Source organism: Peromyscus leucopus, chromosome 8b (assembly GCF_004664715.2).
Source record: "Peromyscus leucopus breed LL Stock chromosome 8b, UCI_PerLeu_2.1, whole genome shotgun sequence".
Lineage (NCBI taxonomy): Eukaryota > Metazoa > Chordata > Mammalia > Rodentia > Cricetidae > Peromyscus > Peromyscus leucopus.
The window spans coordinates 63,838,307-63,863,728 of NC_051086.1; the positions used below are offsets into that span (position 1 = coordinate 63,838,307).

At 49.8% G+C, this 25,422-nt stretch overlaps 1 protein-coding gene across 1 annotated transcript in view; it reads left to right on the forward strand.

Annotated features, from left to right (window-relative positions):
* Rhbdl3 (rhomboid like 3) overlaps positions 1-24,913 on the forward strand; it is a 51,669-nt gene extending 26,756 nt beyond the window's left edge. Inside the window, exons 5-9 of the mRNA XM_028866962.2 lie at positions 591-739; positions 1,986-2,098; positions 7,804-7,904; positions 16,487-16,547; positions 22,379-24,913. Of these exons, the coding sequence (XP_028722795.1) occupies positions 591-739; positions 1,986-2,098; positions 7,804-7,904; positions 16,487-16,547; positions 22,379-22,650 (696 nt within the window). The 3' untranslated portion in view covers positions 22,651-24,913. The remainder of the gene's footprint in view (positions 1-590; positions 740-1,985; positions 2,099-7,803; positions 7,905-16,486; positions 16,548-22,378) is intronic.
* Positions 24,914-25,422: the final 509 nt, after the last annotated feature.

Genomic DNA, 25,422 nt, shown 5'->3' on the forward strand with positions numbered 1-25,422 from the left:
CCTTGAGAAGGTACACTTTAAGCCAGTCAGGGGGAAAAAAAAAAAGCCAGTCAGCTGGGTGGTGGCGCACGCCTTTAATCCCAGAATTCGGGAGGCAGAGGCAGGCGGATCTCCAAGTTCGAGGCCAGCCTGGGCTACAGAGTGAATTCCAGGACAGCCAGGGCTGCACAAAGAAACCCTGTCTCAAGAAATGAAAAACAACAACAACAATAAAAATTTACAGATGCTAAATTTTATGTCTGTTCTACCACAGTGTTTTCTAAAAAAATTTTTTTTTTAGTTTTGGTTTTGTTTTGTTGCTATTGTTTAAGAAAACCTATATAAAATGGGAGAGTGAGGTTTTACTAAAATTAAGGTTTAAAATCATGCCTGTCAAGGAGGCATAGACAAAGAGATCAAATGACCCCATCACACACACATATCAGACAGCCGTGAAGTGAGGGATGTTTTCTGGTAAGTGGGTGCTGGCTATGGGCACCTGTCATTCAGGTGGGATGACGTTCTCCTGTCATGTCCCCAGTGCCCGTCAGGAACACCATCCTGGGCCATCTTGTGCCTAGTCACTGGCCTGTCCACTCTGCTTCGTCTAGGTTGCCCTGTTCCTGTACAACGGGGTCCTCCTGGATCAGTTTGTGCTGCAAGTGACGCATCCTCGGTACCTGAAGAACTCTCTGGTTTACCACCCGCAGCTCCGCGCACAGGCTTGGCGCTATGTGACATACATCTTCATGCATGCAGGGTGAGTTTGTCTCCCCACGGTCCCTGCAGGAGAGTGAGTGAGCGGCCTGCCTACCTGGGGTGAAGTTATTACATGGTATATATATGAACATTTTACATATACATTTACATATGCATATTTTCTTTTTTTATTTTTTTCTTTTCCTTTTTTTGTTTCTTTGTTTTTTTCTTATTTTTTTCTTTTGTTTTTTCTTTCTGTCTTTACTTTTTTCCTCTTACATATGCATATTTTAAAACTAATTTTTTTTTTACAGTGTTGAGGATTGGACTTAGGGTCTCTGGATAGGCAAGTGCCCTAACACTGAGCCCCAAACTCTGGAATTAAGTTTTCAGTTTATTTTTATTGACTTGGATGCAGATTTGTGATAGCTCCTTGAAATTCAACCCATACCAAACACACTGTCGTTTTACTGTTTGTGGGAAGGAGAAACAGAGAGGGTAGGGTGCTCAGAGCCAGCAATGGGGTTGGCCCACACATTTAACAGTATAATTCTATGCACTTCCCAGAGGTAGGTTGAAATGTTCTGTTTTCCAGTGGCCAAAGAAAGCAAAAAGGGTCATGTGACCAACCTGCCACCAGAGTTGTTCTTAATTTGTGTGTGAGGTTGCTCCCACAAGCCAAGTAAAGGACTGATTTATTGGAACTACTTATTTCCCATCACAGTCTGTTCCAGGGCAAGAAAGCCCGGGGTCCCTCTCTCAGCCCTGAGAAGTTTGGAGTGAGTAGAGAGGGTGAAGCCCTTCTCACACCAGATGGGAGAACTTTTCTCTATTTAAGACTTTAAGAGAAAATGTTGCATTGATAAGTTACAATGTTTCAAGATGTTTTGAGACTATCTTTGATTTCTGGCTCCGGCTCCGTAGTGCTTGTAGGTATGGTGAAAGACCAGAGTGATCCCGGAGCTGGTGAACGGCCCAGGTCAAGCCGATCAGACACCTGGGCTGTGACTTTAAGCCACTCTCTGCCACTCTCTGAACCTTGGCATCGTCCATGTTAGCTCCTGAGGCTGCTAGGTCCTGGGCATGGCTAGTCCCTGTCACTACTGCAGAGGCAGACTACCTGTTACCACCAGGCCCCTTATGTGTATTCTGTCCCAGCTGGAAGGAATCTTTTTCCATGGCAATCACCCCTCCCCAGCCCAGGAGCTGCTCACAGGCAAAGCTGGTGCCGCCTTGCACCCTCCTGGCCCCCCAGTCTCAGGGCACACAGCATTTGTCAGGTGAGTTAATGAGTGTGTCTGTCACAGGGTCGAACACCTAGGGCTCAACGTGGTGCTGCAGCTGCTGGTAGGCGTGCCCCTGGAGATGGTGCATGGAGCCACCCGAATTGGGCTTGTCTATGTGGCCGGCGTTGTGGCAGGTAGGCTGGTGGGCCCCGCGGTGCTCTTCCCCAGGGAAGGCCAGGAGAGATCTCAGGGGTGGTATGAGCCCAGGCTTCCTGGGCATCTCCAAGGTTCCTGACTCTGGATTGTTCTCCAGGCAGATTTCCCGCAGACACCAGACAGGGAGGTGTGTTCCGGTAGCGGGGCAGAGCGCATGATTTGAAACAGGACTCTTGACAGAATTCCTGTTGCAGAACTGCCTTGCTCTAGCTGTGGAAGCCTGGGGGAAATCCCTTGGTCCTTTTGGTCCCCTCAAGTTTGTAGACAGAGCCACTGAGAGCTGACTGCTGTCGTGTGGAGGCCACACACGTGACAACAGGTTCCTTCTACTGGGCAAGGTGAAGAGGGACACCGGTGGTCTGGATGTAGCCAGGCAGCTCTTTGGCCAAGGCCTATCTGCACCCATAGGGAGCTTTTTCTTCTACCCAGAGCAGCCATGGATCCCTTGATTGACCCTATGAGGACAGGACAGTCTGGCCCAGGAGGTAGTGGATCCTCCTGGTGAGAGAAGTCTGTGTGCCTGGCGGGGAGGTGGAACACATGAGTTGAGCAGGAGGGCAGTTTCTCCAGGGAAGGTAACTGCAGCCCAGCCTCTGAGCGTCAGACCTCCCTCGTGATGCCTCCGACTTTCCTGCCGCCTGTTAAAGCCTTGCCACCTCAGCTCCTCAGCTTGACAGCGGGGCCCAAGGGAGCTCTGTGTGTGTGTGTGTGTGTGTGTGTGTGTGTGTGTGTTTAAGATCTTAATCCTTTCTGAATGGCATTAAAGTTGTCATCAAGAGAGCTGGGCAGCCTTGACCTTGTAAACAACAGGCAGGCAGCGATGGAAGTAACCAGAGCAGGAAGAATCCCACTCTACCTCCGGCGGGCTCGCCTGCTAGTGTAGACCCTGGTGCTGGGGAGACCCTCCCTCCCAGCACTGTCTCTGGCACTTCTCTGTGCGCCCAGATCCTTGCCCCTTAGACCCTTACCAGCCTTTCCCTGAATCCAGCACCAACTGTGTCCTTAACAGAGGTCTAGTGAGCACCTCCAGGTTCCAGACTCTCTCAGCCACCCACACACCATGTGTCACCTGGGGATTTATGGATGTACGTTCCCCACCTAGATTCCCCAGAGTCCCAGATGTTAAGTGACAAGGAACGGGAAGGCACTTGTAACACTTGCAGTTAGTCAATTAGACCTGGGGGTGGGGGTGGGGGGGGACACACACGACAATAACTCGGAAGACAGCAGTGAGCAGTGAGGTTCCAAATGACTCAGCCCTCACCCAGAATGGATGACACAGTGGAGAGACGATGCGAGCCTCCCTCCCCCAGTGATGTCAGTGCAGAGTAGGAAGGTGCAGACAGAAGCCAGGCACGTCACCAACATATGAGGCTGTGAGGCTGCCACGCGGAGCCCAGGGCACACGGCGCTCTGCCTGAGCCATCGAGCCAGGCCGGAGGGCTTTCTGGTCACTACAAATCATGTCATTGACCTCCACAATTGAGTGGGTTGATCTCCTTACACTGCTGTCCCAAGGTCTAACAGACAGTTAGACCTTGGCTAGAGAGCTAGTCCTTATCCATGACCAGTGTGTTTGGCGTCCTCACCACCAAGCCACGTGGCCAGTAGCTACACTTCTCTAGCCGGTGTGGATACAGAGCCTGAGGCTCACGCTCCCCTAATGCCAGTGCTTCGGAGAGGATCAGAAGTCCCAGGCCAGCTTGGGCTACATTGTACGAGAGCAACAATAAAACAAAAACCAGAAGCCAGGGTTTAGAGGAACAAGTGGCCTGCCCAGGAAGATTCCGCTTGTAAGAGAGGGGTTCCCACACAGATTCTGTGACCCCGGAGATTGCCCGGTAAACACATGAGAATCAAAAGGCAGGCCTTTGCAGAAAAATCTGTCAGAAACCAGTCGAGGCCTTGATCAGTATCTGGCCCTGCTTTCATCCCTGCCCAGTTCAGGTATTCCAAACCCAAGGCTATCCTGTTTTATCGAGTGATGGCTAACTACCAGAGCACATATATAGAGTTCAGGCTTGGAGTAGCGGCCTTGTGTGTCATCACCGATACACGTCATGATTTTATAAGGTCCGTAAGGTCTCCACTGTCACTCCCATAGTACAGACCATGCAGAAAGGTGGAATCAACTCTTCTAAGTATTTACATTAGAGTAGAGCCCTGTGCACTGAACCAGCTCCTGGGACCAACACTGGATGTGAACAGTGACGTCACTAACAAGCTTTTAAAGCCGCTGTCTTAGCAGAACGTGTGGTCACACGTCTGTAATCGCAACACTTGGGAGGTAGAGGCAGGAGGACCAGGAGTTCAAGGTCATCCTTGGCTATATAGTGACTGTGAGACCACCCTGAGCTACGTGAAATACTATATCAAATACAAACAAACAAACACAGCACCTAAGTGTATCAGCAGCGTTTTATTGCAGAGTTTGTAGAAGCCGGTATGCATCCCTAGAGCTCAGCATCTGTTAGGTAATAAATATTTGTGGGGTAGATGAAAGACCACATGAATAAATAAAGAAACATTGCTTAGAGGGAAATGTTCTGCCAGTGTTAATTTGAGTTTTTCATGATGGCCAAGGGAGATGTTGGAGAACACCTGCCTTCAAAATTCTCAGGCTGAAACCACCACAGCTGCGCCTTGATGGCGAGGCCACCACTTCACCTGCACAAGGACCCAGAATATGTTTTGAGAACCAACCCCCCTTGGTCTGTGCTGGTCTGTGCTGTGCAGAGGTGTGGCCTTCCAGCTTGTCATTGTCTTCCTGGCTTCTGTCCCTACCACCTTCACGAGAGTTGTCCTGACTTTATGGACCTGTCCGCCATGAGTTTTGTAACAGGTTATGAAGGAATCTTGCCTGGTCTACAGTCTCCCTTGATGGCTTTTACTACTCTGTATGCATAGATCCTGTGTCCTTTGGTTCCAGCCAGTCTCTCCAGGCCCCAGCTGATGCGTGGACCTTAGGAAAGTCTTGGAAGGTGATAAGGTTATAAAATGAGGTGCATGCTTGTTATCCTAGCACGCAGGAGGCAGAATGGGAGAATCTCAGCAACTTTGAGGTTAACCTGGCCTACATAAGACCTGTCTTTATGGGGCTGGAGAGATGGCTCAGAGGTTAAGAGCACTGACTGCTCTTCCAAAGGACCTGGGTTTAATTCCCAGCACCCACATGGCAGTTCACAACTATCTATAACTCAGGTTCCAGGGGATCTGACACCCTCACACAGACCTATCTGTAGGCAAAATATCAATGCATGTAAAACAAAAAATTATTTATTTAAAAAATGACCTGTCTTTAAAAGATACTTACATCTTAGCCGGGCGGTGGTGGCGCACGCCTTTAATCCCAGCACTCGGGAGGCAGAGCCAGGCGGATCTCTGTGAGTTCGAGGCCAGCCTGGGCTACCAAGTGAGTTCCAGGAAAGGCGCAAAGCTACACAGAGAAACCCTGTCTCAAAAAACCAAAAAAAAAAAAAAAAAAAAAAAAAAAAAGATACTTACATCTCAATCCAAAAAATCCAAGCCTCGGTCCCCTATCTTCAGCCAAACCTGGGGTCATTGAATTCCTGGTCTGGGAAGAACTATGGAGCCCCCTCCTGGGGGAGACAGATTTGCTCCCCAGGCTCCACCCCACATGGCCAGAGGGTTCCCCACTCCTCTTAGAGAATTAGGAAGCCCAAGGAAAAGGGGTTTCACTGCTCAGAATGTTGGAAGCTTTAGACTTCCTGGTCTCATATATGTGAATACTGAAGCCAAAAGAATTTAGGAGCAATGCCTGAGGTCACACAACTGGTCAGTCACATCCCTCACCCCCCCCTCCACACTCCTGCCAGGATTCCTAGCTGGCCCCTGGCCGGAGGGTCAAGACTCTAAATACAGGGCGAGTGAGGCCCTTCTGTCCCCCGGAGGCTGCCCTGGTGCATCTCTGGCGCTGGTGGAGTGCTCTGGAGCCCCGAGAAGGGGCCAAGTTGCATTGGTCTGTCGGAGAGAGGAAAGGGACCAGCTGGGTGGAGCTGGGGCTCGCTTGCTCGCTGTAAACAGTAATTAATGAGGAGCTGGCAGGGGCAGCTGGCCCTGCGGCAACTCTCCTGCATTGCAGCCCTCCACCGGCGGCCCGGAGAGCGTGGGAATCCTTTGTCATGCAGATCCTGCTGCCTGTTTGCTACCCTGGGGTCCCCCACCCCCACCCAAGGCCCCCTGCTTTGGGATATTTATGGCTGAACCCTGTGGGCAGGCCAATAAAGGGAGAAAGTTATCTGACTGTAGTTAGATACCAATTAAAGCTGAAAAGAAAAAAAAAAAAGACTCGACAGAGGTAAAGGGAGATTCCCAGTTGCCATGGACTGGGAGAAGGACTTGTGAGTCCTCGGGTCACGATAGCTTGGGGTTTGTCTGTTTCAGTTTTTTTGAGACATCACATAGCAACAGTGGGTCATGGGGACCTGGAGAGGGAATGCCGAGAGGCAGGTGGTCAGTGGCGCTCCCAGGGGACCTCTCTCTCTGTCTCCATCCAGATGGTCCTGGTTCAGGAACTCGCTCCTAAGTTGTGGGCCCCCACCTTTGGAGGACCTGCAGATTTGGGCTCTTAGCCTCTTCCTCCTCTCTCCAGCCTTCTCCCTCCAGCAGCTAATTGACTCCTGAGCCCCCAGGCGTTTTCCAACCGAGGTTTCTGCTTGCTCACCCAGGCCAGCCGCTCCTCACCCTCTGTGCCCTGGGCTCTACCTCCTGGTTATTTTTAGTTTCCTGTGTCCTTCCCTGGAAGCCAAAGCATTGATCACACTTAAATGCGACCAGAACAATAAATTTCCCATCTCCTCTCTGCCCAGCTTCCCTCCTAGGACCAAAGTTTGTCATCCCCCACACACCAACAGCCACAGAACTGCCCCTCTCTCCCCCCACTGGAGTGTGATGTCATCACTCTCTGGACTTTTCAAGGACATCCTCCCTCCAGAGAGGCCCCACTTGGGAGATCCCGTGGGCCTTTTGTGCTTTAGCGTGGCTGGCAGGAGGTGGGAGGTGAAGCTGAGCAAGTTTATAGATTCAGCTGAGGAAGGAGAGGTGGAAGGAGGCAGAGGCCACCTCTGAACTAACGTGGGAAGTGGCCGCCACTGAAGCCAAGAGCAGGGGTTTTGATCAGTGCCGGTTTTCAGGCCGGGGAACTGCTCTATGATATCTTCTGTAAGGCCCTGGGGGCGGGGTGGGGGAGGGCAGAGCAGGATTCAAATCCTGGCTCCAGTGCTGGGATGGGACCCTTCCCTTGTGTCTGTGATGAGTTGTGTTAGCACTGGCCTCCAAGCTTGGCCTTCAGGGTGGAAATGAGCCTTGATGGTAGGAGGGAGAAATGTGTGTACACCTTGTCTCCTGTCGCGGCTTCTTGTCACCACCCGATGATGCTGACGGCAGATGACCTGGGCTTGGAATCGGTCCCACTTGGGGCCAGTCAGACTTTTCCTTTGAATCTTGGTTCCCATAAATGAGAAAGCTGAACCCCGGGGGTCATTCCTCCATACACAGGTCTTCTGGACAGTCCGGAAGAAGCCACGAGGCAGCGTGGCATCAAAAGGGAAGGATGGAGCCTCTTGCTGTGGAGTAGCCTCTGCTCTGGTGGCGGACAGCGAGGGCCAGGGCTGGGCTGCCCAGTGGCTCCCACCTTCTTGATGGTTTCCACTCTCTCTGCCAGGCTCCTTGGCTGTGTCTGTGGCTGACATGACCGCACCTGTTGTGGGCTCTTCCGGAGGGGTGTATGCGCTCGTCTCTGCCCACCTAGCCAACATTGTCATGGTGAGCAGCCCCTGTTCCCTGTGGATCTGCCCTGTCTCTCCCCTGTCATCGCTGGGCTCGGCCATTAATCCCCCATAGTTCCCTCAGCCTGGCCGGAGCGTGGTTCAGGCCTGCGTCTTTCTCTGCAGACCCATTTCAGGGGGACCCTTCCCAGCTGAGTTCATATTTTCTCCAGCCATGCTTGGCCTGCAAGTGTGCCCCTTTCCCTACCCCATGACCGAAAGCAACTTGGGGAGAAAAAGAGTTTGTTTGGCTTATGCTTCCACATCACTCTTCCTCAGTGAAGGAAGTTAGCACAGGAACCCAAGTAGGGCAGACACCTGGAGGCAGGAGAGGATGCGGAAGCCGTGGAGGAGAGCTGCTTACTGGCTTGCTCGTTATGATTTGCTCAGCCTGCTTTCTTATAGAACCCAGAACTACCAGCCCAGCGATGGCACCACCCACAATGGGCTGGACGCTCCCCCATCAATCACTAATTAATAAAATGCCCCTCAGTCTTACCTACATCCATTTTTTTTTTTTTTGCAGGGGAGGGGTGGTTCAAGATGAGTTTCTCTGTGTAGCCTTGGCTGTCCTGGAACCCTCTCTGTGGACCAGGCTGGCTTTGAACTCACAGAGATCCACTGGCTTCTGCTTTCTGATAGTTGGGATTAAAAGCTGTGTGCCACCACCACTGGCTAATCTACACCCAATCTTTTTTTTTTTTTAATATTTATTTATTTCATGTATATGAGTGCTCTATTTGCTTGTATGCCTGCATGATGGAAGAGGGTATCAGACAGAAGAGGGCATCACATCCCCTTACAGATGGTTGTGAACCACCATGTGGTTGCTGGGAATTGAACGCAGGACCTCTGGAAGAGCAGTCAGTGCCCTTAACCTCTGAGCCATTTCCCCAGGCCCCTACACCCAATCTTAGGGAGGCATTTTCTTAATTGAGGTTCCCTCCTCTCAGATGGCTGTAGCTTGTGTCGAGTCGATATAGAACTATCCAGCACAACTAGAACACGTGGTCTTTAGAATTCTTCGTCATAGACTGTGCAAAGTAAGAGGACTTTGGGGCTGAGGAGATAACCCAGTCCATAAAGTGCTTTTCACACAAGCATGAGGACCCAAGTTTGCATCCCTCGCAGCCACCTAAAAAGCTGGGCATGGTGATGATGCACACCTGTAACTCCAGTGCTGGGGAGGCTGACACCCACAGTTTGCTACTGCAAGCCATCCTAGCCAAATCAGTGGGCTCCAGGTTTGACAACTCCACACGCACCACACACACACACACACACACACACACACACACACACACACACAGGCACCCCGAAGTAAGAGAGCCTTAATGTCATCCAACTTCTCCAGTAGAAAAGAGACCTGTGGGAGAAAGTGATCTGCCCAAAGTCAAGCCCCGACTCCACACCTCCTGACCGTCAGCCGGGTGTTGCCCCTGCTCCAGCCCCTCACACTGTCAGGGTCCCGCTCTCTTTCCCCCCATCCTCTTTGCAATACAGTGGTAAGGATATGAGCATGGCCCGAGGAGATAGGCAACCTAGGTCCGAATCCCTGCTGCCCACTCCTAAAAGGTGGCCCAGGCCAGCCAGGTCACGTGCTTTGCAATAGTTGAGAAAAAAATTTAAATCAACACTTAAAACAAATATTAACTTAGTTCCTTATTCCTTACAAAAGAACCCAGGTAGGCTCGACTAAATAGGGCCTCCCAATGGGTGTGTTGAAGCCCCCGTGTTAGGAAGCTTGTCTAGTTTAGGGGCAGACAGAGGCCTCTCCAATGGGGCTGTCCTGCCTCACACTCACATTGGCCCAGGAGCCTCTCTACGTTCCACATCTGTTCCTCTGTGCCTGACATACTCATGTTGCCTATAAAATTTGGTGGAAGGATCTAGAAAGGTTACAGCTTCTCGATGAGCCCCTCCTGCTCCTGCTGCTTGTCACCTTTTCCCTCCCACATGGCAACCGTGACGCTTGGTGGCCAGAAGTCTCTTGGAGTCTCTACATTCTCCCATGGTTATTTCTGGGTTTTTGTTTTTCGGCTAAGCAGGTCATTCCCATGTAGCCTAGGATGTCCTGGAACTCAGTCCTACCTCAGTCTTCCTAGTGCGGAATCTGTCTTCTCTTCCTTCTCTCTCTCTCTCTCTCTCTCTCTCTCTCTCACCCCTCCCTCCCTCCCTCCCTTCTTCCTTCCTTCCTTCCCTCCCTCTCCCTCCCTCTCTTTTGGGGGTAGGCTATCCCAGGTTGGCCTGGAACTCCCTGCGTAGTCCAGGCTGACCTCAAACTTGTGGCACTCCACCTGCTTCAGCCCCTGGAGTGCTGGCCGCCCCGCCTGCCTGCCTACCTGACTGGAATCCCGCTTTCTAGATCAGTCATCCCATTCTCCCTGCCGGGCCGCTCTGAACACTAACTACCCTCTTCTCTTCACTCCCGCCCCCTTGGTGAGGTGTGAGTGGGGGATGCCCAGGCACTACGTTTGCTACTGAGCTAAATCCTGGCAACTTCCAGTGTGTGCTAGTAGAGAGACTGCAGGTGGGTGTGGGAAATGGTGTCTGAGTGTAAGGGTTCCGGGTGTGTTCCTGTTTACCCAGACAGCCGCTGAGGGTCTGTGTGTGTGCACAGGGCTGCCTCACAGGGCCCTTTTAAATGGGTCATTCTCTGTCAATGCCGTCTTTCCTCAGACACAGCTATTCCTCTGAATTCTGCCTCCTCCACCCTCCCCCTGCCCCAATTCCTCTCCGTTGGAGGAGAAAGTACTGACCTCCTCCCTCCCATTTCTGCAAGATAGGGATGGGGACAGGGATGGTGGGGGGATGAGCAGGCCCAGTGGAATGAGAACACAGGAAAGAAGGAAAAGGCAGGGTTTTATGAAGAGCTGCCCACTCCCTACCTCATGAGGTGCAGCTGTGCTACCCCAGAAGTTCCCATGGGGAGAAGAGTCCACTCAACACTGAAGGGCTGGCCACAGGCGCCCAGGGACCTGTGAAACAGCTTTGTTCAGTTCACACTTCTGTCTGGAGAGCAGCCCATGGCCATGGAGATGAGCGGTCCCATTTAAAACCCTAGGCCTTCCCGGAAGGAAGCAGCTCCCTGCCTGCCTCCTGGGAGCTGCCAGTCCTTGGAGTTGGCTGTAATGGGCCGCCCTAGAGAGTTGTGTTGTGCCTGTGGACACCGAAGAAGGCTTATTCTCATGATAAAGGTTAGTTTCCCCTCATCAAGGGTCTGTCTTTGCCCATATTAGGTCAGTGCTGAGATGTATCAGGTCAACCCATTTGAAATAGTACACACCTTTAATCCTAGCACTTGGGAGGCAGAGGCAGTTCGATTTCTGTGAGTTCGAGGCTAATGTGGTCTACAGATCGAGTTCCACGACAGCGAGAGCTACATAGAGAGATTCTGTTTCAAAAAAAAAAAAAAAGAAAGAAAGAAAGAAAGAAAGAAAGAAAGAAAGAAAGAAAGAAAGAAAGAAAGAAAGAAAGAAAGAAAAGAAAATACCATTATTGTGGTTGGGGAGTATTTAAATGTTAGCAATTTTATATTCTCTAACCTAATGTAGATTGTTTATTGATTTACTTCCAAAATGAGAGTGGAGTGTTTATTCATTAAACAGCATCTCATCAAAGTAAAAGGCAGAGAAACTATGGATTTGACAGTCAGGAAATCTAGATTTGAGAGACATCTGATGGCCGAGTCTGTCACTATGAACCTTGGGGACTCCAATTGCTCTCATAAGGCGGTTGTTACGAAGACGTGAACAAACCAGAACACGCTTTCCACATGGCAAACCACCACACAGCAGTGAGAACCTGTGTGTATATATGCATGCCCATTTGTGTATATAACTTATTACATTTGTGTTTTATTTTGTGTGGGGCTGGAGTGGCGGGGGAGGGGGACACGTGTGCCACAGTGCAAGCGTGGACGTCAAAGGACAACTTTGGAGAGTCCCTTCCATCCTGTGGTTCCCTAGGATTGAACTCAGGTTTGGCTGCTGATGCCTTTACCTGCTGAGTCATCCTGGCTGCCTTCTCTGTGATTTTTTAATGTATGAATTATGTTTCCTATCTACAGAAAAATCAGAAAAAAAAATTCTTTTTCTTTTTTTATATGAGTTGGTGTTTTGCTTGCATGCTTGTCTTTGTGAGGGCGTCAGATTCCCCTGGAACTAGAATTGCAGACAGTTGTGAGCTGCCATGTGGGTGCTGGGACTTTGGAAGAGCAACCAGGTCCTTTGGAAGTTCAAGGCCAGCCTGGGCTACATAGCAAGACCATGTCTCAAAAACAAAGCAAGGGGCCGGGGAGCTGGCTCAGTGGGTAAAGGGTTGGCGGCAAACACATAGGACCTGAGTTCAGATCCCCAGGACCATGTAGAGCGGGATGTGGTTGCACAGGCCTGTGATCTCAGTGTTCCTCCAGTGAGACGGGAGGTGGGACAGGAGACTCTCCAGAAGCTCATGGGCCGGCCAGACTGGAAAACCAAGCAGCAAACAGTAAGAGACCCTGACTAAACCAAGTGGGAGCAGGAGGTTGTCCTTGACCTCCAAGTGTATACCTGGCACACATGTGCCTTCACTCACATGCACAGACACATAGACACACACACACACACATACACACACACACACACCACAGATTTAATATACCCTGAAAGTGTGTGTGTGTGTGTGTGTGTGTGTGTGTGTGTGTGTGTGTGTGTGTAATTTCTAGTTTACACCAAAGAATTAAAGTCAGAAAATATCTCAACCAAAGATGTGGCTCACAAAGAGGCTTTCAATCAAGATTTCTTATTTTAAACACTGGAAATAGAAAGATCCACCTGATTGAATAATTTATTAATTGCCTGCTGCTGGGGCCCATAAGCCAGAGTTCCATTTTTAAATATGCAAGGTATTTACTTACACTTTGCCGTGTCTTAGATGATTTCATAAAATATTTGAGAGCCAAATCTTTGCAAATTGAATTTCATTGTTTAAGCTCAAGAAGATAACTGCTAAAAACAAAGAAAAACCTCTGCCATAAGGTTTATGTGATTAAAGGAATAGCCTCTTGTAGGACAGAGACATCAGGAGTGATTTGTATGCCCTGCTTTTGTGTTGTGTGGTGTGTGTGTGTGTGTGTGTGTGTGTTGTACTGAGCATTGAACCCAAGGCCTCACTCATGCTAGGAAAGTGCTCTTAATTGGTTGGGTGAACATGTTATCAAGGCGACTGGTTACCTTCTTGTTCTCGGTGGCTGAGCCACGGGCTCACTCTGTGAGGCTGTGGGAAAGAAGGAAATTAAAGGGCCTTGGAAAGGTCTGGTTCCCTAGGCTCTTCCACATTTATAGCAGCGGTGTGCCTGCTGAGTGAGACTCCTTTTCTCTCCTGGTGCTTCACTGCACTCCTGTTATTGGAGGGAATAATGGGTCATGAAATGGCCAGGGAAGACTTTCTAGTTTAACCCCTTCGCTGCTGGGAGATTACAACTCACTGGGATTCCCTCAGCTCCGGGAGCAGCTGGGTTGATAGCAAAGGCAGACGAAGAGTCTCACTGTCTCTTAGAGGGTGGTTGACAGAGCTGTGGACTGGGAGAACCATCTGCTTGTTAACCTCCCAGGGATCTTGAAGTGGCCATCCTGGATCCATCCTCACCTTCTTCCCTAAAGTGCATGCGCAGGGTTAGACTGGATCAACCTGGCAGTCTTCAGCGCTTGCTCACAGCTGGGGCCAGGCAGGTTTGCGTACTCATGAAGCTAATAGGCTGGAAGCCACCCCTGTAATGTCAGGAAGACATGGAGTTGAGGGCATCTTGTGGCTACAGAGTGAATTTGAGACCAGCATGGGATACCTGGACCCTGTGTCAAAAACAAAAAAAACAAAAACAAAACAAACACACGCACATGCACATGCATACGCGCGAGCACACACACACACACACACACACACACACACACGCACGCACGCACGCGCACGCACACGCACACACACGCACACGCACACAAAGGGAACAAACCCGTGATTCTGACCTCAATAGTGCTTCGGTAAAGCAGACCTTCCACTCTGTCCCTGGTCATTTGGACTCTAGATTTATTTATTTGCTTATTTGTTTGTTTTGAGACAGGGTTACTCTGTGCATCCCTGGCTGTCCTGGAACGCACACTGTAGCCCAGGCTGGCCTCGAACTCACAGAGATCCGCCTGCCTCTGCCTCCTGAGTGCTGAGATTAAAGGCGTGTGCCGCCACCACTGCCTGGCCAAAACCTACTTCTTTATAACTTTTTCTTTCTTCCTTTTTCTTTTTTCTTCCCTGCTTCCCTCTTTTTTCTTTCTCCTGGGAGTAGAACCCAGGGTCTCATACTCGCTAAGGAAGCTCTCCGGCCATCCTGCCTCCTTGCCACCCCATCGTAATAATAATATAATAAACCATTCCATGTGCAGGCCAGTGGCATCAAGAGCACTCACACTCCTGGGCAGCGGCCAGCACCACGCTATCTACCAAACTCTTTTTTTCTTCGTAAGGCCATGTGACCCACCGCCTTCCCGCTGCGGCAGGCAGGAGGCTCACTTCAGGGAATGCTGGCTCCAGGGAATGCTGGCTCCACGAGACTCACTGACCCCTGTTCTTCGTTAAGGTGCTGTGACAGACATTCGTAGTCCAGTGCTACTCTGCCATCTGCTTCTAAGTAGAACATCCATCAAGCAGATGTTAGACATGCTGGTTCAAGAGGGGCCGTGCGGCCCACCTCACGAATGAAGAAGGGCTTGTTGTGAACAGGATCCCGACGTGTTTCCCAGGCTGGCCTGGAAGTTGCCATCCGCCAGCCTTCCAAGTACTAGCTGATCCTCCTCCTCTTCTAACTGGAAAGAATTTAAGTTTATTGAATACAAAGCACTTGTGATTTACAAAGCAATTAGCAAAAGGAGTTACCAACGGGGTATTGTGTAAACAGTACATTTTAAAATACTCCTTATTTAACTTTTTGTTTTATCCACTGATGTGTGTCTGGTGCTGGCCAGCACGTGTGCCCTGGTGCATGTGGAGAGGTCAGAGGACAAATGCAGGAGTCAGTTCCCCTTCCACTATGTAGGTCCTGCAGCTCATACTTGGCGGCAATCCATCTAGCCAGCTGACAAGTAAGTTTTTAAAAAATCTATAATTGTACATTTGGTTTTTCCAAGTTTACATGACATCACCACAGTGCGGATGTACACACAGTTGTCAACTGTAGAAAACACAGAACAGTGTCTGAGTGAATGGAGCAGAGGAGCGCTTTTCTCTTCCTTTTGGTTTTTCGAGACAGGGTTTCTTTGTGTAGAACTGGAGGACCTAGAACTCTGTAGACCAGGCTGGCCTCGAACTCACAGAGCTCTGGCTGCTTCTGCCTCCCAAATGCTGGGATTAAAGGAGTGTTCCATCACACACACACACCCTTTGTGTGTGTGTGTGTGTGTGTGTGTGTGTGTGTGTGTGTGTGTGTGTGTGGTTAGGAGCCCTTTTCTTTATCTTAAGAAAATGAAACTCCTACAAGTTAAAGCTTGTTCACAATGTTAATACATTAGAATACTTCGAGCACATCCTTTGTCTTTAAGAAAAAATGATGTTTTCTCTGCAGCTTCCCCGAGTCCTGTTTCCTCCACTCTCACCACTGTTTGGGGCCCCTGGGAAGTTTATCCATGTTACTACAGCCTCAAAGGAGCAGGGGAGCAGGGAGCAGGGCCTGGACAGCCAGACAGGACAGATGGAGTAGATGGGAGGGTACAGAAGTCCCTGGCTGTGCCCAGTTGCATCCTTAGCCAGGGCCAGTGTGCTCCAGGAAGAGCTCAGGCTCATCTATGTGTGTGTGCATGCATCTGTGTAAGCGGAATTATGCTTTGAATGCCCTGCAGTGTGCCCCTCAAAGGGACCCCGCGGAGGAGTCTCTTGTAAAGTGAGAAATCCTTTTGTAAGATGAATAATTGTATTCTGTTTATTCGAAAACTCTGGAGGCTCAGAGTTTTTGGAGACTCTCTGGGGGGAGAGAGAGACTTGTTTGAAGGCCATCTGGTTCCCTCCCCTTCTGATGCTCGCTCCTCAGGTGCAGAAGCCCCATTAGGAACCTCCTCCGTGACAGGAAACTCATGGGTACACAACAGGTCATTCATTACATTTGTTCGTATAAGAGAGAGAAACTTGTCTTGAACAAGAACAGTGATTGTTCTCTGGTGAGAGAGAGAGAGAGAGAGAGAGAGAGAGAGAGAGAGAGAGAGAGAGAGAGAGAGCTGAAGAGAGAGCCTGAATGGAAGGGCTCAGTTGATACCGACAACCGTGCACTTGACCCCAGAGTTTGATGGTGTAGGATCCTCGTTCATCACACCCTCAAGGAGTTCACTATCCGAGGTGGGAGACAGAGATGCACTCTCCCTCAACCTACATGCTCTGCCCTGTGTGGCTCAAGACCTTTTATAACAGGGATAAACTTACCATTGTCCGAAGTCCCAAAGCCATGCTGGAAGGTTCTACAGCTAAGCCCCAGCCCTCACTCAGTACTTCTTGGAGTGGCTTCTTGTGTACTTGCAGAGGAGAGGCCTCGTCCCAAACTGACGGAACTCTCTCCCTTTCCTTTAGAACTGGTCAGGCATGAAGTGCCAGTTTAAGCTGCTTCGGATGGCTGTGGCCTTGATCTGTAGTAAGTACTGATGGACATTCACGGAGCGGGGTTGGGGGTGGTGGTGCGGGACTAGAATACAGAGATGGCTCTGCCCTTGCCTTCCAAGAACCTGTGGTAAAAAAGAGAAGGTGAGGCGTGTCAGTAATGTGTCCAAAGCGAGGACACCCGAGGAAGCCTTTCTCTTCACCCTGCTTGAGCCCTCCTGATCTTTGTTGATTTGTTTTTTGAAACAGGATCTTGTGTATCCCATGTGGGCCTTGAACTCACTAAAGAGTCAAGGATGACCTTGAACTTTTTTCTTGTGTCACAACACTGGTTTGTATGTGGAGCTGGGCTTTGGGCATGCTAGGTAAGCACGCTACCAACTGAACCACATCACCCAGACCCCCCCCCTTTTTTTTTTTTTTTTTGCTTTTCTAGATAGAGTTTCCCTAAGTAGCCCTGGTTGTCTGGGAACTCACTCTGCACACCAAATGCTGGGATTAAAGGTGTTCTCTGGGGGGCTGGAGAAATGGCAAAATGGCTCACAGGTTAAGAGCACTGGCTGCTCTTCCAGAGGTCCTGAGTTCAGTTCCCAGCAACCACATGGTGGCTCACTACCATCTGTAATGAGATCTGCTACCCTCTTCTGTCATGCAGGTTTACATCCAGGCAGAACACTGTATACAGAGTAAATAAACAAATCTTCAAAAAAGAAATAAATAAATAAAGGCGTGTTTCACCATGCCCAGCTCCTTTCTTCCTAAACTTTAAAAAATTATTTACACTTATTTTATGTATATGGGTGTTTTGTCTGCATGTATTTCTGTGTACCACATGCATGCCTGGTGCTTAAGGAGGTCAGAAGAAGGCATCAGATCCCTAGAACTCAGTTATAGACCATGTGGGTGCTGGGAATTAAACCTACATCTTCTGCAATAGCAATGAGTACTTTTTGTTTGTTTGTTTGTTTTGTTGTTTTTTGAGACAGGGTTTCTCTGTGTAGCCCTGGCTGTCCTGGAACTTACTCTACAGACCAGGCTGGCCTCGAACTCACAGAGATTCGCCTGACTCAGCCTCCCGAGTGCTGGGATTAAAGGAGCGTGCCACCACCGCCCGGCACAATAAGTACTCTTAACCACTGAGCCATCTCATTTCTCCAGCCCCACTTCTTCAACTTTTTAAAAAGTATGCAAACAGAAAAGTACCCAGGGACCAGTGGGGTCAAGAGAAATAGCTGCATAACTTCTTGAGTTGTGAACTTGACTTTTTAGAATATGTGTATATTGTATGTGCACTTGTGTGTGCGTGCACATTTCAGCTTGCAGGTTTTTCAGCCTGAGGAGATGGCTCAGAGGTTAAGAGCCGTTACTGCCATTGCAGAGTGAGTACCTGGGTTTGGTTCCCAGCACCAACCCAGCAGTTCGTAACTGGTTGTAACTCAAGATCCAGGGAATCCAAAGTCCTCTTTTTATCCCTGTGGACATCTCACATGCCTGGTGCACAAACATACACGTAGGCAAAACACCTGTACACCTAGCATAAAAACAAATTTCTTTTTTTAAAAACTTGCAGTCTTGCCCAATGGTCTGACACATATCTAGAATTCTACCACTCTGGGAAACTGGGGCAAGAGGGTTGGATTTTTTACATCTTTGTTTATTCATTTTCAGGTGCATGGGTGTTTTACCTGCATCTTTGTGTACCCTATGTATGCAGTGCCCAGGGAGGCCAGAAGAGGGCATCAAATTCCCCTGGAACAAGTTACAGACAATTGTGAGCCGCCATGTGGGCGCTGGGAATCAGACCCGTGTCCTGTGAAGAGCAGCCGGTGTCTTAACTGCTAAGCTGTCTCTCTAGCCCCAAGAGAATTGAATTTTGAAGCCAACCTACCTAGAAAATGTCTCAGGCTGCTCCTACCCCCCCACACACACAAAAAAAAAAACTTGTACTTTTGGTAAAGTCACAAACTGTAGTGACTCCCATGCTCAGCTTGTGCTGGGCCCCTAGTCAGGACAAGTCAGTTCTACTGACTGAGATGCCTGGTCATAAAAGACAAGCAGGACTCAGCAACTGACCAAATATAAGAGGGCATGTCTGAAGCTTGATGACGTACACCTTTAATTCCAGCATTTGGTGAGCAGAGGCAAGAGTAACTCTGAGTTCAAGACCAGCCTGGTCCACATGGCCAATTCCAGGCCAACTATATAAAGTGAGACTTTGTCCCAAAAAGTGGGGAGTGGTATGTCTGGCAGAGGTGCCATAGAAATAAAGGACTTGGTAGGCAAAATTTGTTGGCAGGGAAACTGGGACTTTGGACTGTGTCTAGTTGTGACAGGAAATAAAGCCAATGAAATCATAAGAGCTAGATGATGGTGGCCTTCAAGGCACAGGCAGAACCATACCTCATCCTACATCCATAGGAAGGCCACTGCAGGCTTACAACAGGAGAGATCCTGAAGGATGTGACAGATAGGAAACGAGCTGCATCATGATAGAAAAATGGACCGAGGGGTTGGAGAGAAGGCTTGGGGGTTAAGAGCACTTGCTATGAAAGCAGATAGATCTGAGTTCACCCTGCCATCCACATAAAAAAGCCAAGCACAGCACACAGGCCTGTAATTCTGGCATTGGAGGCTGGATAGAGGAAGCTCCCAGGAGCTCACCAGCTGGCCAGCTACTCCTAAACAATGAGCTGCAAGCTTCAGATTCAATTAGAGACCCCATCTTTAAAAAACAGGGTAGAGATCCCCGGGCGGTGGTGGCGCATGCCTTTAATCCCAGCACTCGGGAGGCAGAGGCAGGCGGATCTCTGTGAGTTCAAGGCCAGCATGGTCTACAGAGTGAGTTCCAGAACAGGCTCCAAAGCTACACAGAAAAACCCAGTCTTGAAAAAACAAAAAACCAAAAACCAAAACAAAACAAAAAACAAAAAACAAAACAAAACAAAAAGGGTAGAGGGGCTGGAGAGCCGGCTCAAGAATTAAGAGCACTTACTACTCTTGCAGAAGACCTGGGTTTAGTTCCCAGCACCCACACAACAGCTCACAGCTGTAACTCTATTTCCAGGGGCTATGAACCCTCCTGTGGCATCCACAGGTACCAGGCATGCATACAGTATACATATATGCATGTAGACAAAACACTCATACACAAGTGTTTAACAGTAAGGTGGAGAACAATAGAGGAGGACATATAATGTCTTCTGTCCTTCATATGTGCATGCATAGGTACACACACACACACACACACACACACACACACACACACAGTGAAAGGGGAATGAGACCCGAAACCTCAGGACTCATCCTGAAATGTAAAGAGTGAGAGGAGGGAGAGAACACATTCTCCTTTACTTTCCAAAACGTGTATGCGGAGCATATGATTAGGGTTAATTCACAAGTGTAAACTTGAGCTTTTGGGAGTTCTAAGATCACCCAGCTCAAAGGAAATATACCTTTAATGAATATTTTTTTAAATCATTTATTTAATTTTATTTTATGTGCATTGGTGTGAGGATGTCAGATCCCCTGGAACTGTCTGTAACAGACAGTTGTGAGTTGCCATGTGGTTGCTGGGAATTGAACCCAGGTCCTCTGGAAGAGCAGTCAGTGCTCTTAACCGCTGAGCCATCTCTCCAGACCTCATTGTAATTCTTTTCTTTCTTTCTTTTTTCCGAGACAGGGTTTCTCTGTGTAGCTTTGTGCCTTTCCTGGATCTCACTCTGTACCCCAGGTGGGCTTCACACTCACAGAGATCCACCTGCCTCTGCCTCCCGAGTGCTGGGATTAAAGGCGTGGGCCACCACTGCCCCGCGTCCTTCAATGAATATTGAAATGTGTCAATACTAATGCTCCACAGTTTAACCAAGCTGGGTAGGGATCACCAAGGGTTTCTCAGCCTGGGCTAGCCACCTGCTGTATGGTAGGAGGAAGACACAGCCAGAGCAAACCCTGCTGGAGTCAGGCCTGTGAAGGCGCTCCTCAATTTCACCTCCACGATCCTTACCTCTTACTTTAGACTTTTGGAAAGTCATGTCTGTCCCTTAATCACCAAGAGCCTTCTTGGTGGTGTTTTTTATTTTATTTTATTTATTTTTATTTTATTTTTTTTAATAAAAACCACTGTAAACATAAAAGCTGGGGCTGGAGAGATGGCTCAGTGGTTAAGAGTTTTCCCAGGGGTCCTGAGTTCAATTCCCAGCACCCACATGGCAGCTCATGACTGTCTGATGCCCTCTTTTTGTGTGCAGATGTATATGCAAAGTACCGATATACATAAAATACATAAATAAAGCTTTAACAAAATCATAAAAAGGGTTGGGGATTTAGCTCAGTGGTAGAGGCCCTCAGCTCAAAAAAAATCATAAAAGCTAAAACACTGATGGAGAGGTGGGAGAGGAACCATCATCTTGTACACACTTTTCCTTTATTCACCCCAGGACCATCTAAGCAGCAGCAGCAGCTGCAGGAAAGCTCCACCAGGTTGGCATAGTGCCAGAGCACGGCCCCACTGCTCCTTTTGTGCCCTCTGCTGGCTGTCCGTGGAGTTGCAGGGCCCTCTGAAGACATCTGGTCCCTAAAGGGAAGGAGGTTCCTGGGGCGAGTGGTTAAATAAAGGTGGAGAGGCACACTGATGAAATCCGAGCTGTCTTTGCATCTGTCAGATTTGCCTTGGTTTCCCTCTGGGTCTGGAAAATAAGGCTAAGAATACTTACTCTCGGGGCTGGAAAGATGGCTCACAGGCTGCTCTTCCAGAGGCTCTGAGTTCAATTCCCAGCACCCACATGGCAGCTCACAATCATCTATAATGAGATCTGGTGCCTTCTCATAGCATGTAGTCATACATGCTGGCAAAATACTATATGCATAATAAATAAATAAATCTTAAAAAAAAAAAAGAATACTTACTCTCTCAGGGACTGAAGAGATGGCTCAGTGGTTAGGAGTGCTTGCTGCTCTTCCAGAGTACCCAAGTTCAGTTCCCAGGACCCACATCTGGCAGCTCACAATGACCTGTAACTCCAGCTCCAACTCCAAGACATCCAATGCACTCTTCTGGACTCAGCAACACCTTCACATTCATCACACACACACACACACACACACACACACACACACACACACACACACGCCTGTAATGAAAAATTAAAATTTAAAAAAGGGGAGTGGCTGGAGAGAGGGCTCAGTGGTTAAGAGCACTGGCTACTCCTCCAGAGTACCCGGTTCAATTCCCAACACCCACATGGCAATGGACAGATGAAGAAATGGCCCCAGCATGTAGCATGGCCACAGAGTATCCCGGGCCTTTGGACAGAGCTGTGCCTTCCTTAGGGTCTTCTATCAAAACCCCTCTCAACATTCAGATGACAGTTCAAACATTTCCTCTTAAGCTGGGTGGTGGTGGCGCACGCCTTTAATCCCAGCACTGGGAGGCAGAGGCAGGTGGATCTCTGTGAGTTCGAGGCCAGTCTGGTGTACAGAGTGAGTTCCAAGAAAGGCTCAACGATATACAGAGAAACCCTGTCATGAAAAACCAAAAAACCAAAAAAAAAAAAACATTTCCTTTTGAGAGGCCGTCTGACTCCCCAAAGAATGCCCTGCCTTGCGCCCAGCATGGATTTTATATTGTCTTTTTGCCTCGTGTCTGTAGCTCTTAATGAAATTGTCTTGTGAACGCAATTGATGGTTGATTTATCACCAAACCCTGTGGGCTCTTGAGATAGTTTTGTCTCCGTGATTACTGCATTTGGTCTCCTGGCGGTGAATGAGTGAATGGGTGGGTGACTGGGTGGCCGGTGTGCCCGGCCTCTCCCCAGCCCCCTGCCCGGGACTCTGCCGTGATGTCTTCTCTGTCTCCTCCCTTTGCAGTGAGTATGGAGTTCGGTAGGGCTGTGTGGCTCCGCTTTCATCCATCGGCTTATCCCCCGTGCCCCCACCCAAGCTTTGTGGCGCACTTGGGTGGCGTGGCCGTGGGCATCACCCTGGGTGTGGTGGTTCTAAGGAACTATGAGCAGAGACTGCAGGACCAGTCACTGTGGTGGATTTTTGTGACCATGTACACCATCTTCGTGCTCTTCGCTGTCTTCTGGAACATCTTTGCCTACACTCTACTGGACCTGAAGCTGCCACCGCCCCCTTAAGGGACTGGAGGACCAAGGCGGGGAGGGGAAGAAGCAGAAGCATCCTGAGGAAGCACCTGTTTCTCATCGCCAATTCAGCAAGACCAGGGGCGGAGCAGGAGACTCTGGACCGGGATATATGTGTTCAGTTTACAGGGGTGGGGGAGGGGACGGATGCAGCTGCTGTCATTTTCCGAGGCTGATCCGATGATGCGGGGTCAGGGGGAAGGTCTGGGGAGGGTGAGAGTAGCTGTCCCATGTGCTCCCCTCTCACTGCCACAGAGTGAGCACATAGCCTTCTTCCTGGTCTTCCACCTGGAGAGACGCTGGCACGCGGAGAAGTTCTGAGGGCAGCCACAGCCAGGCAGGGCTCCCCCAGCCCAGAGGTGACTGTAGGCTAGATCATGTTCTCTCTGCAGTTCACGGTCTGGTGCTCTGGCGGTAGACATGTTGGCTTTGATCTGGGGGAGCCCAGAGCACCCCAGGCTCAGATCCTATCAATGGGTACAGTAGCATGGCCCCTAGGACTGGGCAGAACAGGAAGATGCTATATTCTTGCCCTGGGGGATCTGTGAGAGGGCCCCATGCCTGAGACAAAGAACTTCATCCCACGTTCCCCTTGGGAAAGGTCCGGGACCAATCTTCCCTCTTCCTGCCTGGAGTTGTGAATGCTGGCATCTCATACCATCACCCCTACATCCATGCCCTACCTGGACTTTGGGGTCTTTTCTTTCCTCTCTACTGCCCAGACCCTACTTTGTGCCTCTCTTTTGGGTGTGGAGACAGGGTTTTGGGGTGTGTGTGTGTGTGTGTGTGTGTGTGTGTGTGTGTGTGTACACGTACGTGTACGAGAGTGCGTGTGTACTGTCAGGCATGTCAGAACCTGCAGAGGGAGGAAGTGGGGACAATGTACACATGAGGGTGTCTGTAAGGGATCGCTGGAAGGATGGATGTCATCAGTGTGCTGCAGCGTGCTTGCTCAGTGGCCTTGCTTTTAGCATAACCAACTCCCCTCTTTCCCATGTGGCCCTCCCAAACACCTCCTGAGCATCATCGACCAGCAGAAAAATTGTCTGTGTTAGAAGGAAGACCAGAGCCCCACCAGGGCCTTTGGGAGGGAATGCCCTCGGGGTAGCCTTCATGTCTGTTCCGCCTCCTGTAGGAGAGAGTCTTTGGGATGAAAGAAAGCCCAGGACAGTGATGCTATGGCCATCTCTCCGAGGAATCTGTAGCAAAAGATATTTTGGTGAAAAACTTTGCCCCAGAGAAGAGCTTCTGGGAGCTTGGGTGAGCGTCCAGGGTGAGAGCAGCTGTAGACTGAGATGGTTAGATCTGGAAGGGGGTTGGAAGTGAGGTTGAGGGAATGGTCTTGTGCTGCCCATTCCCGGCAGCCTCTGCTGCCAGAGCAGGAGTTTGGCAAGGCACCCAGTGCCTGTGCCCCTCCTAGACAATCTACTCAGGCTGGCACTAGCAGCTGCTGGGATCCCCAAGCGGAGGCTGGAAGGCCAGTGATCTTTATATTGGCGTTGGGACTCACAGCCCCTGAGGGTCCAGCATGAGGAACCACGGCCTGGAAAGTGAGGGGCCGAGCACACAGGAGCAAGAGCAGGAGGGTGGGCGCTGCTCCTGGGTCCCCTCCCGTTCCAGCAACAGTTCCCACCTGGTCTCCACTCTCCTGAGTCCCTCACCCCTTCCTCTCCAGTGTGGCCGCCAGTCAGGGCTGGGATTCGGGGGGGGGCAGTACCACTCTTCATGCTGGTGGCTGTAGGTTGGCCTGGGGAATCCCCAAACAGCAGCTATGTTAACCCGCTTGCTTTTAAAGGGGAGAGGAGTCATGGAAACCAGGGAAGGGAAACCAGGCCTTCAAAAAAGAGTGATTTCGCTTTAATGACACCATTCATCACTCGTTTTTTAATTAGGAAAAGCTCCCTAATGGGGCTCTTTTGACTCTCAATTTCCATGTGAGCCATTCTTGCCTAGAGCATTAGCGGAGGCATTGCTCACTGAACCCAGATCTTCCTCTAGTGTCCAATTCAGTCTGCAGATAATGAGGATTACCCAGTGCTGTGTGCTTCCCAGGGCTGGCTGCAAAGCGTTGACTCTCCTCTGCCTTAAAAACAGTGCCCGACGGTGAGCTGCCCCTCCGAGGACTGAGTGAGTGAAAAACAGAACACTAGCTGCAATGTTGGTTTCTAAATATTTTTGTATTGTGTACATTCTGTATATTTTTGTTGTAACATATTATTTGAGCACAGATTCCATTAAAGATTTTTTTTTTAAGCTATGGAAGTGTTTTGTCGGGGCTGCTGGCTCATGGTGGGTGGGAGGAGAAAACTGGTAGTGGTGGGTTGATGGGTTTTGGTACCGGTGATTGGCACTGTCTTCCTTAGCCTTCCCTGAGTGGTTGGTGAAAACGGATTGCTCAGCCCATACTACGCCCACGAAGGGAGCTTCCCGGAGAGTTTTGGAAGTGGATGCCAATAGTTAGGGGACTCTGCCCGAGTGACAGGCTCAGTGCCGGTGTCCCCTCAGGCCTGGCTTGGCTTCCACTCCTCCAGCTCTCCCAAGTGCCTCACTCTGCACTGCTCTCGGGATTGACAGCTGGCAAGGGAATAAGAAACAGCAAACACCCGGACTCGAGGGCCGAGAAGCTGAGATCGGATGGTCCTGGATGGAGAAGCCGCAACCCTGCCCCGCAAGCTCGGAGTGCTTACTGTATACCGTTGAACAGGGAAGCCAGGTTATGGCATCCAGCTGAACAAGGAGGCAGGTGTACCTGATCTCAGATAGGCA